This window comes from Coenobita brevimanus, chromosome 57 (genome assembly GCF_032717465.1).
Source record: "Coenobita brevimanus isolate Jiangsu-jjx chromosome 57, ASM3271746v2, whole genome shotgun sequence".
Taxonomy (NCBI): domain Eukaryota; kingdom Metazoa; phylum Arthropoda; class Malacostraca; order Decapoda; family Coenobitidae; genus Coenobita; species Coenobita brevimanus.
In genome coordinates, this window is record NC_137010.1 from 11589480 (window position 1) to 11607397 (window position 17918).

General features: G+C 42.8%; 1 protein-coding gene across 1 annotated transcript in view; it reads left to right on the forward strand.

Moving 5' to 3' along the window:
• Positions 1-17918, forward strand: part of LOC145401885 (kinesin-like protein KIF7) — a 291971-nt gene that overhangs the window by 184037 nt on the left and 90016 nt on the right. The window contains exons 13-16 of the mRNA XM_080273993.1: positions 7013-7120; positions 7434-7592; positions 16014-16142; positions 17295-17407. Coding sequence (XP_080130119.1) covers positions 7013-7120; positions 7434-7592; positions 16014-16142; positions 17295-17407 — 509 coding nt within the window. The remainder of the gene's footprint in view (positions 1-7012; positions 7121-7433; positions 7593-16013; positions 16143-17294; positions 17408-17918) is intronic.

Consider the following 17918-nt stretch of genomic DNA (forward strand, 5'->3'; position numbering starts at 1 on the left):
GAAGGCTCAGAGACAGTTTGAGGACATTATAAATAAAAATAGTAGTCAACCTAACCTTTTTTACAGCTACATCCAAAGCAAAACCAAAGTTAAAGATAAAATACAGTCCATTACAGATGAGGGGTTCATCTATACACAAGGGAAAGATATTTGTGAAGCACTAAATAAAAACTTCCAATCAGTTTTTACAAAAAAAAAGGAATTTTGAGAGAGATGATATGGAACATGCATGCTTAATTGTATTACCAGATATACAAATATCAGAAAATGAAGTACAGGATGAGGTACGTAAAGTAGACAAAGGAGAAGCAAATGGTCCTGATGGAATTTCAGGTTGGGTGCTACATGCATGTGCAGATGAGTTAAGCAGACCATTGTATTTAATATTCAAGGACTCCTTAGGTCAAGGTAAACCACCCTGTTCAAGAAAGGGAATAGACAAAATCCACTCAACTGCTGACCAGTATCACTGACCAGTGTTGTAAGTAAGATACTAGAAAAGCTGATAAGGAAAGTTTGGATAAAACATCTAGAAGAAAACAGTATGAAAACAGAAACATAGTTAGGTTTTAGAAAGGGAAAATCATGCGTTACTAATCTATTAACCTGTACAATCCTGCCGTCGGCATGGTGCTGACAGTACAAAACGTCTCGATTAATCCCAGCGACGTGATGGTACCGACATCAAAATTCAAGCGCTGTAGCACGTCTCAAACTTCTTTAATCTAGCTGATTTTTTGCTAAAGAGTAGCTTAATGTATTGGCAACACTGTGTCCAAGCAGTTGTAGTACTGAGTTTGGTTCTGCATGGGTGGGTAAGATCAGTGTGCTACTGTCCATCAGAGCGTCAGGATGTCGTGAAAATCATGCCATTTTTCCGCCTCATTGGGCTGGAGGAGGCTGTTGAAATTGTCACAGGGACCCTTCTTTCCCTTCATTTAGTGATTCTTCAGAAGAGAAAGACCTGGATGGCTATTCTGGGGAGGAATGTGAGCCAGTGGAGGACACTGAGAAAGGAGAATCCCCCATTCTCCTCCCCCGTTCTCTCTCATCCCGCCCAGCTGGGTGGGAAAACATTGCTCACGGCTTGGGAAACTGGGCTAAAAACACGACGGACAGCCATCCTGTTCTTATTTCTCCTATAAGGAGTACTTTTTTTTGCTTTTCCTTGATTTATACATCCTTTTGGACTTTTATGCAATAAAATTTTTTTCCATTTTTGGTCTGGGATTTGGTGGGTATAAAATTTCAAAAATGCCTGGGATGGTACGGGTTAAGCTACTATGACAGAGTTACAGAAACATTACAGAAAAGAGAAGGATGGGTGGACAGTATCTATTTAGATGCTAAGAAAGCATTTGACGTATCACCCAAAGACTTTTATGGAAACTGTACCGTCAAGGAAGTATCCAAGCCAGTCAGTACTGTTGGATGCAGGATATTCTTAGAAAAAGGGAAATGAGAACAGTATTAAGGGGAAATTACTCATCATGGAGGGAAGTGACCAGTGGAATGCCACTGGGCTTGGTGCTGGCACCAATTATGTTTTTAGTATATGTAAATGACAAAGTAATGTTTGAAATGGAAGCTATCTAAATATGTTTGCAGGTGATGCAAAAATCAAAGGAAAATGACTAACACAGATTCTTGCAAAGAGCTGCAAGAGGAATTAAACAAGCTTCATGAATGGAGCAACAAATGGCAAATGGAATTTATTGTAGACTAGTATCATGTAATTAAATTTGGTAAATGTGAGAAAAGACCAGGTTGGGATTATAAGTTAGGAAGATCAACCCTACACATATCAGAAAGAGAGAAGGACCTAGGAGTAATTATCAATAACAGACTGTCTCCAGATGACCATATCAGTGAGAAGGTACGTAACATGTATACATTGTTTGCTAATGTGAGAATAGCCTTCACATATATATTAACCCCTTCATACACGATGACGCATTTGTCATCATTAGGGTCTGGCTGCGACAATACACGCTGATGCTTTTGGCGTCATTAAAGCATAGAGTCGGACTCATTAAAAAAAAAAAAAAAAAAAAAAAAAAAAAAAAAAAAAAATCACAGGTAACACTTCCTGGACTGCCGAGATGATTCAGAATATCTTTTTTTTTTTTTTTTTTTCAAGAAAGAAGGAACCAAAGGCTAGGAGTCTGTAAACTGTTCCTTCCAAGAAAAAACAAAAACAATACAAAAGAGAGCCATATTCAAGATCATTTCATTTCGAGATGCCTGGACACACTGCGTTTAAAAGACTGGAGATCATAGCAAGTAGGAAATACAGACAGAGAGAGACAGATCCAGAGTTGACCAGTTGCATAAATGAAGGACTGGGAGTAACAGTTAACTCTTTCATTAGAGAGTTGGACAGAAAAGGGATGAATGTTTGTTGCTAGACGGATGCTACGTGTATCAGCTGGTAGGAATCCTGCCACTGCGACCAGTATGTATCAGTTAGTTGGAACCCCACACAGCTGATCACCTATAATATGTATCAGCTCAGGCATGACTGCACTGTTCCAAGCAGGTTACCAAGATATAATATTCCTCTTGGTTGAAGTCACTTCCGGCTGACACTCTCCCCCAAATGTCTTCTCACACACTGGAGATGGTGGGAATTGGTGTAGATCTTGTTGAAGGTGGTAAGTAGGTAGCGTGTGCAGGTGAACTGAAAACTGAGCAGATTTCTCTCTCTTTATTGGCCATAGAAAGATACAGCTGCTACACAGAGAGAACTCCAAGTAATACGTCCCTCTCTTTTGAATGATAAGTGTGTTCTGCTCTAGCTGGCCAGCTTCCCCACTTGGAGTGGCCCTAGGTCAGCATAAATACAGAGGTTCCAAACTGCACAGACAACTGAGATTTATACATGAATAGAAGTATCACAACTCTACCATGCACATTATACACCTCAAGAAAGTAGTACTGTTTACATTAAAATATACCAACAGGGTAAATATTTCCTCAAGACTTTAAACATACTGTATATACAATTCATATTTCTCTATTGCCTTCCCTTTACTCTTATGTTTACGCCGGAGAAGTGCTGACTTTTGCAGGTCTAGTGCTCATTTTATTCCCACACCACACTACACTAAAGCAGCATTTGGATTCTTATCTTAACACTACAACACATTTTTTCTAAAAATGAATAACATAATGTGTACAGTAGCGAGAGACATGCTCCAAAGTGGAAAAAAATGTCAGACAATAGAAGAACCCGTCATAGAGGTGGAGGGATGCAAGCAGACAGTTCAGAGGAGCAGTGATCATGGAAGTAGTGATAGAAAAGAGATAAAGATGCAACAGTGCGGCGAAGAGACGGAGGTTGAAGGGAGCCAGTAAGAGTAGGAGAGTTGATGATACGAAATGCCTTTGACTCCACCCTATTGAGAAGAACTGTATGTGGGGAGACTCACCACACATGAGAGTTGTATTCTAAACAGAGGCGATTAAAATCCATGTATAAAGTCAACAACTGTGCAGGGGTAAAGAAGGTATGGCGTCGGCTTAGCACACCTAATCTCTTGGAAGCAGATTTTTACAAGAGATGCAATGTGATCTTTCCAAGATAAGTCCCGAGTAAATAAAACCCCAAGCATGTTCAAGGATGATGCAGGATTGAGCTGGATATTATTAAAACATTAGTGGGTACTCCTGTGGAAGATTGTGTCGGGTTCTGTGTATCTATCTATTGCCAGACGCCTCAATCTCGCACGGGGTGGCCACGAACAAATCGCCTCCACACCGCCTTCTCCACCGCCATTTCACTGCCCAGCTCCCAACTCACACTCCACGCTCTCAAATACCTCTCCACTCCGTCCCTCCATCTCATCCTCGGCCTCTCCCTCCCTCTCCACCCCTCCACCTCAATCACATACACTCTCCTCATCAGTCAGTGTCGGGTTGATAGGTGTAAAAACTGAGTTTTTGGTACCAAGCATTAGAAACAGCAAGATTATTTTTACCCCAGTCAGAGATACAAGCCAAGTCAGACATGAGGTGTGCCATAGTCTCATCCTGTGCTTGTTAAAGTAACTGCTGTGATGGACGTTGCGGGAACCAAATGGAAAGGTGAAGAGTGGAATCATCAGCATACAAGTGGATAGGGTTAGATATACAGCTTAGAAGGTCATTGATGAATAAAAGGAAGAGAGTTGGTGATAGGACAGAGCCCTGAGGAACACCACTGTTGACAGATGTAGAAGAACAATGGCCATCTACAACAGCGGCTATAGAACGACCAGAAAGGAAGCTATAGATGGAGGCACAGATAGAAGGATAGAAATTGTAAGAGGGTAGTTTGGAAATTACAGATTTATGCCAGACTTGATCGAAAGCCTTTGAGATGTCAAGTGCAATGGCAAAGCTTTCGCCAAAGTCCTGGAAGGAGGATGACCAGGAGTCTGATGAGAAGATCGCCAGTGGAGTGCCCCCGACGGAACCCATGCTGACGATCAGGAAGAAGGATGTGATAGGAAAGATGCTTTAAAATTTTTCTGTTAAGTATTGACTAGAAAACTTTTGAGACACAGGATGTTAAAGCAATTGGACGATTGTTAGAGGGTTGGGAATGGTCTCCCTTCTTTGGGACGGGATGAATGAGAGCAAACTTCCAGCAAGAAGGAAAGGTGCAAGTTGATAGACAAAGGCGAAAGAGTATACCTAGGCAGGGTGTAAGCACTGAAGCACAATTCTTGAGGACAACAGGAGGGACTCCATCAGGCTTATATGCCTTGTTAGTACTGAGGCCAGTGATGGCAGAAAATACATCAGCTGAGGGAATTTTTATGTCAGCCATGAGGAAGCCCGAGGGGGGAAGTGATGGAGGAACAGCACCGGAATCGTCTAAGGTGGAATTGGAGGAGAAAGTCTGAGTGAAGAGATCTGCTTTTTCAGTAGAAGAAATAGCTACAGAGCCATCAGAATAGAAAAGAGAAGGGAAGGATGATGATTTAAAGTTGTTAGAAAGATTTTTGGCAAGGTACCTGAAGGAGCAGGAAGAATTCGAGTTGGGGAGTTAAGAACATTTAGTACAGATGAAATTATTTTTAGCAGTGCGAAGAACAGCCTTAGCACGATTCTGGGCAGAAACATAAACAAGATGTGATTCAGGGGTGGGTTGGTTTCCGAACAATCAAAGACATTCGTAAATGGAACCACTGTATTTCTCAAAACTGCCAAAATATTGGATCAACTGAATAATCAGCTACCAAATAATTGGACTTTTACTGTATACAGTATTTTTCCTGACGTGGTCAAACAATGAATATAGCATCAGTGGTCCCATTGCCTGGCAAACCCAAACTGCATCTCGTCAATATTCACTCTTTCTCTAATCATACCATGTAGGACTCTCTCCATTACCTTCATTATCTGGTTTAAAAGCTTTATGCCTCTATAATTTCCTCTTTCCAGGGTATCACCCTTCCTCTTGTACACAATTACAGCTACACTGTTCAGCCAAACATCTGGGACAGCACACTTGTATATAATTGTATTTATCAAGTCAGTGACTCACCCGACTCCTGTATCTCCTGAGGCTTGCTGTATTTCAGCAGTCAACCCTGACACACCTGCTGCCTTCCCCACCTGCATCCTGCCTATTGCCCTGCTCAAAGTAGCAGCATCAATCAAAAGTCAAGGACCAAACACTGAATCTGCTGGTTCCAGACCTTCCCTGTCCCAGTCAAACTTCTCATTCAACAGCCGGCTGTAATGCTTTCTCCATGAGTCTTTAATATTCCCATTGTTCACCACTACCCTTCCTTCATCATTCTTCACACACGGCTCACCTATGATGTCCCAGTTCTCCCCCTTCATCTAGTTTTCCGCCTTAGATACTCCCTTTCCACACCATTTAGGTTATCAAGTAAAAGTCTCTGTGACTCAGAGTTCGCCCTGTAAACCTTTTTTCTAGCCCTACGCTTGGCAGCCAAGTATTCCTCTTTGTTACCGTCCTTCTTCCCTTTCCAGAAAAGCCTTCTTTCCTCCTTAACTGCAGCTTTTACACCTTCATCCCACGACCATGTTACTTTATGTCTTGGGGGCCCCTTGTCCATCCAACACTGAATCAGTAACTCTCAAGAGGTTGCTGTTGAGGGCTTTGTACTCTTCATTAACATTTCTGTCAATGCCTCCCTGTTCAGCCATCTCTCTCCTCATCTTGTTATAGAAGGCATTTCTTACTGCTTGGTTTTTCAGCTTCCATATTTTCCTCCTAGGTACATAGGTCCTCTTTTTCATCACCCACTCCTTTAGTACCATGTCACATATCAATAACTTGTGTTGCTGCACACACCTTTTGCTCCCTATAACTTTAACATCCCTCGCTAACACCCTATCAGCTCTCCTGACCAGGAAATAGTCTATCTGGCTGTTAATTCTCCCAGACTCATATCTAATCATTCTACTCTCTCTCTTTTCCTAAAATGTGTGTTGCATACAAGCATGTTCATTGCCATTCAAACTTGAGTATCCTTTCCCTTTCCTCATTTCTTGTACCATATGCACATCCCTCATGTATTCCTTCATATCCTTGATCCGGTTCACCTACCTGACCATTTAAGTACCCTCCCAAATCTAAAATCTTATCATCCCCCATACCACTTACTACACATATTAAGTCATCCCAAAATCTATCCTCTACCTCATCCAAGCTTGCCTGTGGAGCATACACCGATATGAAAGCAAACATAATCCTACTGAACAAAATTTTCACTACTGTTATCCTATCACATACTCTCATAACATTCATGACATATTCCACCCATTTCTCACCAACCAACACACCCATACCACCATATCCATCCGTCCCACCCTGCAAAAACAGCTTATAATAACAATCCCTCCCACCAATCATTCTGGCTGTTCCTCCCCAATACTGGACTTCCTGCACACATCCCACATCCACCCATTTCATATTCAATGCCTCAACCACATCCCCCGCTCTACCCCTCAAACTTCCCACATTCCACGACGCCACTCTGATGTGTTGCAGAAATCTGCATGTGGGAAGAACAGTTTTCAGGCACAAAATGCTAACACCCTCAAGCTTGGTACACATCATGTTCATAGACTCTACTCACTGGCCATGAGTGTAGAGTGCGTAATTTATTTCTTATCAGTCTTTGAATCACTAAGATCAGCCTGTTGTATGAACTGTCTTGTTTTATTTAGTTGCTCTGTATCTTCAGCAAAGGATTGGATTATGGGTGGATGTATATATCTTCTGCTTTCATATACTCTTTCTCATAAACTCTAAAAGTATCATATGGTTGCAGGAGAGGCAACATCTCTCATCTACTCTATCTCACAAAGTTTAAAAGTATCATATGGTTACAGGAGAGGTAATATCTTTTACTTCTGTGTACTTCACCTTATAATATCAACACTGAAAGTATTATACCTTGTGGCTGCAGGAGAGGGAAAATGACGTGAAAAGTGCATCACTGGTAGAGGAGATGAAGCGTCTCTCAGCCTCTCAAGAGTCTCGGAGGGGCCAGGTGCGCCGTGTGAGTCTAGAATTGAGGGCGGCACAGCAGAGGCTGAAGCAACTCAGTGCCACTATAAGACTCAAGGTACAGTTCCATTTATGCCGTATTTATCATCATTAGTGTTGTTATTGTCATAGTTATACATGATCATAATGATGATCATTATCATCGTCATTGTCATCATTATCATCATCTCACCCTGTTTTTCTCTGAAATGTAAGTTGAGTAGGATCCAGAAATAGGAGGAAAAAATAAAGCAGTAATAGTTTATACAGTATAGTCTTATGAAAGCTGCTGTTCGATTAATGCAGTACAGTATTTGGAAATGTGGCCAGTCCACAGCTTTTCATTATTTCAGTGATCATTATTTACGTATGAAAAGTGCTTTCAATATGAGCAGCCAGTGTTTTGAATAATTTTGGGGACATTTATAGGATATTTGCTTGTAACATAGTAGACTGAGGATGATGATAAATGTTGAGAGAAAGAAAAAGAGAGAGGGAGGGAGAGGGGGGGGGAGTTTTATAAGGAAAAGGTAGTATCTCAAAGACCTTGCAGTCCATACTGAGGAGATACTTCATATTTGCCTGGGAATACATATCCACTTTGCACTTATTCTAGTGTGAGTAAGACCCTGTTAAGGATTCTTTTAAAATGCTCTACTGTTGCACTATTAGCAGCATCCATGGAGAGTATGTTCCAGGTGGAGCATATCTTGTACATGAAAAATTGTTGACATATGCTGGTGCTAAATCTTTCCAGCTTCCAGCCATGGTTGCATGTTGAGTTCATTTTGAGACCCAACAACTTTCTGTGGTAAAGATTGTCATACCCATTTGGTATTTTAAACACTTCAGTGATCTAGTTCTAGTTTACAAGTTTCTCATGAAAACAGTTCCAGAGCGCTCAGGTGATCCTGATAACTCAGTTTCATGATGGATAGATTAAATTTCGGAGCTTTTGCTTGAACTCCATAAAGTCAGTCTGTCATTCCCAAGCATAGGTGACCAGAACTGCAAAGAGTACTCCAGAAGTGATTATATTAAGGAGTTACAGAGTGAAAGAACACTCTTTATTCCATTAACAAAACTGCCACTGGATGTAGCCAAGCAATTTTTAGGCCTTTTTCTGTACTTCGGTGGACTGTTTTGGAAAACTTTTGGTCACCACTGATCAGTACACTAAGTCCTTTACCAAATCAGTCATTCTCAGAGTTCTCTAAAAGTGAATAGCCTGACCAAGGTTTTGCATGGCCATTATGCCTCACCTTGCATTTTTCAAAGTTAAATGGCATTTGCCATGTCCTAGACCATTCGTTTAGCCTCCACAAGTCTGTTTGGAGTTTTTCAGTCCCTCTAAGACTGCTTGCATTTGCACCAAGTTTGATGTCATCCACAAACCTTGAGATCACCCCTGCCCAGTAACAGCCCAACATCTATGCCTGTGATTTAAATGATGAACAAGAATAGATAAAGGACTGACCCATGTGAAACTCCAAAAGTGACCACAGTCCAGTGAGAAGAAATTCCATTGATCACTACTTGTTGTTTTGTATCAGTTACCCACACTTGTATTCTGACTGCAACCTCCCTATTAATACTGAGTGCATACACTTTTGTTATGTGAAATCTATTCTAGACAATTACCAACCAACAAAGCTTCAGGTCCAGATGGAATTCCTCCAATAGCTTTGAAAAAGCATTTCTCAGAACTTGCTCCTGTTCTAGCTAAATTATTCAGACTATCCATATATACTTTTTCATCATCATCATCATCTGGACCTCTTTTCCCACTCTAGGGCAGGGTGAGGAGTAGCAATGTCCAGACATCCCAAGTTTGCCCAGTCCAATGGGCCATGCTTCCATTCACTCATCATTCTAGCCCGGGGTATCCTGGCTCTATCTGATACACCAAAAACTTTCACCACATTCTGTAGCTTCATATAAACATAGATAGAGTCAGTCTGAATGCTGTCACATTAAAAAAGGGTGCCAAATCCCTGATCATTTGCTTCTTCTCACAGAATTCCTGCAGCCAGCTTGAACTCTTGTTCAGTCCCCTAGCCCTACTGACCACCATACCTCTCTTCGTCACACACTCATCCACTATATTTCTCCACCTTCTCATTGGCCTACCTCGCCTCCTCCCTCCTTCAGATTCCTAGTATTCATTGATTGACAGCTTCAGGAAAAGTATATAGGAATGAAAGGGGAACTGTACTGTGTTTCTGTTGATTTGGAGAATGCATTTGACAGAGTCCCTAGAGAGTTGGTGGCGTGGGCAGTGAGAAAGCTTGGGATTGAGGAGTGGCCGGTTAGGGTGGTAATGGTCATTATGTGGGTGCTCGCACCAAGGTAAGGGTGAAAGGAGTTTTGAGCGAAGAGTTTTCCGTGAACGTTGGTGTGCATCAGAGGTCAGTCTTGAACCTCTTGTGGTTCATTATGGTATGTGAAGCCCTCTCATGTGACTTCAGAAATGGACTCCCATGGGAGATGTTGTATGCTAATGATATGGTGTTGATTGCAGAGAATGAAAGAGAGGCAGATGAAGGATTTAGGAAGTGGAGAGGTGGTATGGGGCACCAAGGTTTAGGAGTAAATGCAGGTAAAACAAAAGTGATGATATCTATTGCTTGGGGTGGTACTGTCAAAGAAGAAAGGAAGTGGCCATGTGTGATTTGCCACAAGGGCCTGGGAAGTAATTCCATTCTGTGCAGTGTATGTGGTAAGTGGGTGCATAAGAGATATAGTGGTATTAGAGGTAGACTGCGAGATGACACTGATTTCATATGTGCAGTGTGTCGGGGAGAGCATGTGGAGATTGCCAGGTGTGAAAGAATTAAACTTGCTGTGAGTCTCTTGAATGTGTGGAAAAGTTTTGGTATTTCGGAGACATGTTATGTGCTGGAGATGGGGCTGGAGCTAGCTCTGTGGCTAGAGTGAGGAGTGGTTGGAAGAAGTTCAGGGAGCTGTTGCCGCTCCTGACATTGAGAGGGCTCTCCCTCCATGATAAGGGAACTTTTTGTGCGTGGCGTGTGTTAGGAGTGTAATGCTGTAAGGTAGTGAGACCTGGGCAGAAAAGGAAGAGGATATTTGCAGGCTCAAACGTGCAGAAATGGCAATGATTAGGTGGATGTGCAGTGCGTCCATGAGTTCGAGGCCTCGGTGGGCTAGGTTTAGAATGGAAGAGCTGAGAGGTAGGATGGGACTTGAGTGTATTGGTGTTGTGATGAGGAGAGGTAGATTGAGATGCTTTGGGCATGTGGAGAGGATTAGGGATGATAGGTGCAGAAAGTGAGAAATGTTAATGTTAGGGGAAGGGCAGCAAGAGGTGGATAGAAAAGGACCTGGGATGAGGTCATTGACTGTGACCTCAGGGATAAGGGACTAAATAGGGAAGCTGCCAGAGATCGAGCAGCATGGAGAGCTACCATTAGGTGACCAAGACTGTCACACACAAGCATGTTGGAGACCTCAAAAATGAAACAAAATGAAACGACAAAACAAAACGAAATGAAGCCTTGGAAAGAAGCCAACATCCACCCAGTTCTAAAGTTGTCTAATTATAAGAATAGTAAGCCCTTCATATTGGTAACTAAGTGGTGCCAAAATAACTTTGCCAAACCCAATTTTGCAAGATCCATGGGCATAATTAAATGGGAAAAATAGAAATTGGTTTTGAAGGGTCAATAAAAAGATTGATTTTTCTCCTGTTCCACATATATTCTAGTGTTGAGAGGTAATAAGTAATTAATATATTAACATAACTTTTGAAAACTAATCCATAAACAGAAATTGAGGTGCACTGATAGACCAAACTAGTATCCAAGGCTGACAAAGCTAGGCTAACATCCGACTCTCTGGCCCCCCTCACTGGCCTCTCCTCCATCCTCCTTCACCACAGCTTATGTCACTGCTTCTTCCTCGGCCACCATTTCATCAAAACCTTCAAAGTCAGTATCCATTGGCAGGCTATGTTCATTATCTACCATGTCATCTTCCACATTTACATGTTCAATTGCCCCTATCACTTGCTTGTTTTCTTCTTGTTTGTGGCTGAAATAGTGAGTGATCAGATCTTGTTTACAGTCCCTGCTGACTGGGCTAAATAATAAGGTTGCCAGGTTGGCATTTTTCAAGCCAAATAACTCAAATTTGGCTTATTAAAAACAGTTTGGCCTCAAATTTTTCTGTTTGGCAGCAGTGGTTCGTGGCTTGTCTATCTATCTACTGCCAGATGCTTTAATTCTGTAAGGGGTGGCCACAAACAAATCACCTCCAAGTTGCTCTGTTCACTACCATTTCACTGCGCTGCTTCCAGCTCACCCCCCCCCTCTCTCATATACCTCTCCATTCCTCCATCTCATCCCTGGCCTTCCCCTCCATTTCCTCTCCCCCCCCACCTTACACACGTATACTCTCCTCATCAATCTCTCACTCTCCATCCTCTCCACATTGCCAAACCACCTCAGTGTATTTCTCCTAATGCTTCCTATCACATCCACATCCACAGAACAACGTTCCTTCACTTTGTGGTTTGTGTTCAGGAATTATTTGCGAATTGAGACTGTAGTCCCCAAAATCTATCTGTCTATATACCTAGCATTTTTCCCCTTAAAGGGGGGGTAGCCGAGACAGGACGATATACTCACCAAATTACTCATCCCTACACACACACATTTACTTGTATCTTAGCCTCTAAGGGGAGAAGGGATTGCTCATCACTGCACCACACTGCACGAGGGTCAGTTGTGCAGTGCAGTCCAGCAACATCTGCAGCAGGTCCCGACAGCAAAGCGGTTTGCCCCTGCCACAGATCATAATGGACCCATCCCTTTCCCCGTGCCTGACCTGATCAGCTGATCATACCGGATGTGGGAGAGCATCCCAACGGGGTCGCGTCACCATTAATGCATTCACAATTTCTCTCCATTCATCCCTGTCATGTGCAGCCACTCCTTCTTGCTCTACAAACATCCCTCTCTCATCTTCATGCTATCCATCCATCCTGTTCGTGGTGTTCCTCTCAGCCTTACTCCTCTCACATCATATCCAGTTATCTTTTTCATTAATCGCTTTTCATCCATTCTCTCCAAAGGAGTATGTTCAAAGCACCACAACACTCTCTGCTCAACTTGATCAGCCATCTCTCGCATAAGTCCAGTTCTCCTTCACACTTCATCATTTGTCACTCGATCCATACGTATCACTCCACACATACTCCTCAGACACCTCCTCTCCATTACATTCAGTCTCATTGGCTCTGTTACTCCCATATTCCATATTTCAGCCTCATATAACACATATGGTACCACTACTCCCACATACAGTATAGACTTCTCTTTATGTCGATTCTAAGCGAATAATATCTAAACACTTTTTTTATTCCTCCCAGCACCTTTCGTACTTAATTAATTCTAAACTTCACCTCTACATCTGTTCTTCTATCCACAGCACCATGTGACCCTAAATACTTAAAACGCTATACCTTCTCAAGCAACTCACCATTCAAAGCCGCATTCATCCTTCTATCATCTACCAACCTTGTACACATCATCACTTTACTCTTATTCTCATTCACTCTCAATATCCTCCTTTCACACAACCCTCAAAACTCCTGTCCCAACTGCCTCAATCTCTCCTCTGAATCAGCCACCAGTGCAGTATCATCTGCAAACAGCAGTTGACTCAAATTCCACTCTTTACCATCAGCATTGACCAGACTGAAACCTCTACCTAACACTCTCACATTCACCTCCCATACGACACCATCCATATAAATATTAAACAACCAAGGTGACATCACAGATCGCTGCCACAACCCCATTCTCATAGGAAACCAGTCATTTTTTACATTGTCCCATGAGAAGCGTAGGATCCCGGGGCTAGGCAAGTTGGTCCTGATATTTAAGATGAGAGTGACCAGCCTCACTCATCCCTGAGTAGCATTACATGAGCACTAAACCCCAACCACCCTTTGGATATAAACCTTCACCGGTTCAATCTGATTGGAGTTCCGTAATTACCCACTAAACCACCAGTGCGCCAAAATTTGGTAATATGGTTACCACCCAGCATAGTAAATGGTTTTAAGGTGTACAGGAAACCATTTGGCTTGTCACTTAGTGTAGAGTCACCGACAGGCAGAAGGAAGAGGAAAGAATGAAGGAAAGAAAGACAAAAGAGGGAGTGTAAAGTCACCTGTAGGCAGAAGGACGAGGAAAGAATGAAGGAAAGAAAGACAGAAGAGGATCGAAGGGAAGAAGGATGGAGGAGAGGAAAGGGCAGACACCCAAGAGCAACACTACATCGAGTGAGTGGGTGGTGAGCGCCCCCACCTACCACAAAGAAAACCAGTCACTCACAGTATTTCCCACTTTTATGCACCCTCTACTCTTTGCATAAAAACTTTTCACCCCTTTTATTAACCTACCACCTAGTCCATACAATATCAAAACAGTCCACAAAGCCTCCCTATTAGTTCTATCATACGCTTTCTCTAAATCCATGAATGCCTAAAACACAACCTTACTTTTCGCCAAAATACTTTTCACACACCTGTTTCACAGCAGACACCTGATCCATGTATCCCCACCCTCTCCTAAAAACCACACTGCTCACCACCATCACATCCTCAGTACCCTTTCTAACTCTCATAATCAACAATTTACCATACTCCTTACCCACAACACTCAATAGACTTATACCCCTAAAACTAGTCCGACCGTACTTATCACTCTTTTCTTTATACAACAGGACCACACACACACTTGCCCAGTCAATTAGCACCATAGTGCTCACAGAACACACATTCAGCATTCTCACTAACCACTCAATAATAGTTGCTCCACCACCTTTCAAACATTCCACAGCACACTCATCCATACCTGCAGCTTTCCCTGCTTTCATCTCCCGTACTGCTTTCTGCACTTCCTCCTTCGTGATCAAAGAATCATTCAACTCTCCCAACACATTTATTCCTTGCTCTCTTCCATCTGTCACAATCTCAGTCTCCCATACCTCCTCTATATTTAACAATCTTTCAAAATACTCTGCCCATCTCATCCTTATGGTATCCATGTCAGTCAACATCCTTCCATCCTCTGCTTTTACTTACTCTTTCTTCCCAGACTCTTCCTTTTGCACCGTCTTCATCCCTTTCCAAAACATTTTCTTATTCTGTTGAAAATTCTCAGTTAATCCCACCTCTCATCTGCTGCCACTTTAGCATCACACACAGCCCTCCTCACCCTATTCCTCCTTTCCTTATACCTCTCATTTAATGCTTCATCCATCCTCTGTGGCCACACTTCGCATGCATATCTCTTTTCAGCCACAGCCATATTTACATACTCGTACCACCATTCACTTCCCTTTCATACACCACCACCCACTCATCACACATCACAGACCTCTTCCAACTCCTAAATGACTGCCATTCCTCCTCCATGCCGACACTTTCCTGATCTCTCACTGTGTTCCACTCATCTTTCAGCTTCTCCTGATACTCTGTCATTCTCATTCTTTTGTCCAACTCACTCACTTTCAAAACCTCCTAGCCACATCCAACTCTCCAAGCTCTTACCCACCTCATAGCTTCTCTCAACTTTCCCTCCACCAGGTAGTGGTCAGACATACCTCCACCCTCCCCTCTCAAAACTCTCACATCCAACAATCTTCCTCTTACGTTCCTGGACACAACCACATAGTCTGTCAATGCTCTATCAACAATCCTTCCACCCTCCTGTCTCACCCATGTATACTTACAAATATCTTTCTTCTCAGACAAGTTATTTCCAATCACCAACTCTTGCTCAACACACATCCCTGTCATTCTTTCCCCATTATCATTTCTTCCAGGCACACCATGCATACCAATGACACCTTCAGCTGCTACATTTCCCACTCTAGCATTCAGGTCTTCAATCATTGTCACATTCACATTTGCTCTAGAACTCGGCAAACACTCATCAGCATCATTCCAGAAAGACTCCCTCTCTTCTTCATCACATTCACTACCTGGCCCATATGCACTCACAAATACCCACAACTCATGTCCAGATTTCGCTTGCACCCACATCAGTCTCGATGACACTTCCTTCCATTCAATCACACACACTGCTGCACTTCCGGGCCCACAAACAAGGCAAAATGGATAATATATTTTGAATTTTCCTACCATCTGCAGATCCGCCAAACATAAATCTGCCAAAAAGGAGGGCTTGCTAAATGCATTTTCCTGACTAGGCATGAAAAATCACATCAGTGTCTACTTTCTGTTATCAGTGAGTCCAATATACAGTACTTGTACTTTCCATCACTTTCATTATATAATCGATATGCTTCAGACTGTCGTAATTTTCCTCAGTCTTAGGTGTCGCCTGTAACTCACAGCAGCTCACAGTTTCACTGTCTTCACAGTCTCTGGCCATTACATAAAAAAGTTTTCTGTAATACATACACAGTACAGAAGTAGAGATGGGCCATATTCATTGCTGTCCAACAGGAAGCTTTCATCCGAGAGCTCGTGCGGGGTGAGGGAGAGGCAGAGGTCACCCGGCGGAAATGTGAGGCCAAGATGGAGCGAGTGGAGCGCCAGGTGGAGCGAGCCAGGACCCAGCTCCACTGGCATAAGGTAGGTTTATATATTGAGTTATATGTACAAAAGTATTATCATTTGTTGGGTTTGTTGTCTGTGTCTCGTAACCTACCTCTCTTGTCGTCTTCTCTTTTCTATCATGTTTTCACATTTTTTTTCTCTCATAATTTCTCCTTGCTTCTCCTCACCTCTTCTCGTTTCTCTTTGCTTTACTTCTCATCTTATTTCTTCTCATCTCCTCTCTTCTCTTCTTTCAGATTGATTTATAGTTCATCTGCTATGTTTTATGTACAGTGGTGGTTGATCATCATCATCATCCACTCCTATGCTGCCCCATGAGGAATGTAGGAGCCCAGGGCTAGGGAAGTTGGCCCTGACATTTAAGATGAGAGTGACCAGCCTCACTCATCCCTGAGTGACATTATGTGAGCAATAAACCCCAACCATTCCTTGGATATAAACCTAAGGCTCACCCCAATTGGAGCACCTTAATTACCCACTAAACCACCAGATGCCATAATTTGGTTATATGATTACCACCCTGTGTGGTAAATGGTTCCCTGGTGTGCAGGAAATCATTTGGCTTGTCACTCACTGTTGAGTCATCCATAGGCAGAAGGAAAAGGGAAAGAGTGAAGGAAAGACAGAAGTGGGAGTGTAAATTCACCCATAGGCAGAAGGAAGAAGAAAGAATGAAGGAAAGAAAGACAGTAGAAGAAGGAAGGAAGAGAGGAAAGGGCAGATGCTCTAAGCAACACTGCATCAAGTGAGTGGATGGTGAGCCCCCCCCCCCCAGCTACAACTTTATATTTGTTGAAATTAAGTTATATTTAAATTTGTGCATCTGGTTGATGTTGTCACTTTTTAAATTGTGAAAAGGTCAACTGTGAACTAAAGATGTACAGTCAGTGCTCACATAACACGCGATCAGAGTGTGCGAAACTCACATAGCATGAAAGACAAATTTTGTGGCCAAGAAATGGTCAAAATGCGAAAAGGACAAATATAACACTGATGGAAAAGTCTGCCCATTTTTAAAAAAAAACGTGCTATGCTGCAGCAACAGAGATTATGCGGCCAGAGGTCACAAATTATGGTTTAAACAGTCATTACGCAAAAAAAAGGGTCATAACGCGATGGGAACAGATATAATGCGACCAGTGATAATCATAGTGCTGGTTGCATCAGCCAATGACCTGTGGCTGTCACGTGTCTGTGCAGGGTTTCGTCATGGTCCACCAAGCATTCCTTGCCCCAGTTGGGCCTACCCTCTCCTCTGGCGCTGGCTGCACACTTGCTGTGTATTATCTTTATTTTCTTTTCGTTTTCTTTTTTCTTCTTCTTCTTCTTTTTTTTTTTTTTTTTTTTTTATAAAATTGGGGGGGGGGGCCAACAACACAACACAACACAACACCTGAGTACGCCATGCAACTCAATGACAAGCTGGACGGGGAACATCGCTAGGCAGAGGAGCAGGGGAATCAGGCTGAGGCACAGACCACAGCGCCAGTTATGACCATGGCTCACCTAAATAACATCTTGGCTGGTGCAGAGATGCTTAACCCGCTGCGTCCCGGAGACGTGAATTCACGTCCTCACATGATGTGCACTCATATCCCGGAGACGTAAATTAACGCGACAACATTGCAAGGTCCCTAATTTGCACAATTTTCAATTTTCGCGAGTGATTTCACGGGTGATTTTTGGCACGTATGCACGGGACACCTTCCTCTATTCCTCTACAAGATGCCAAGCAGGGACAATGCCTTACACCGCATAACCTCTCCCCCCCCTGCACGCCATTGTCTCGGC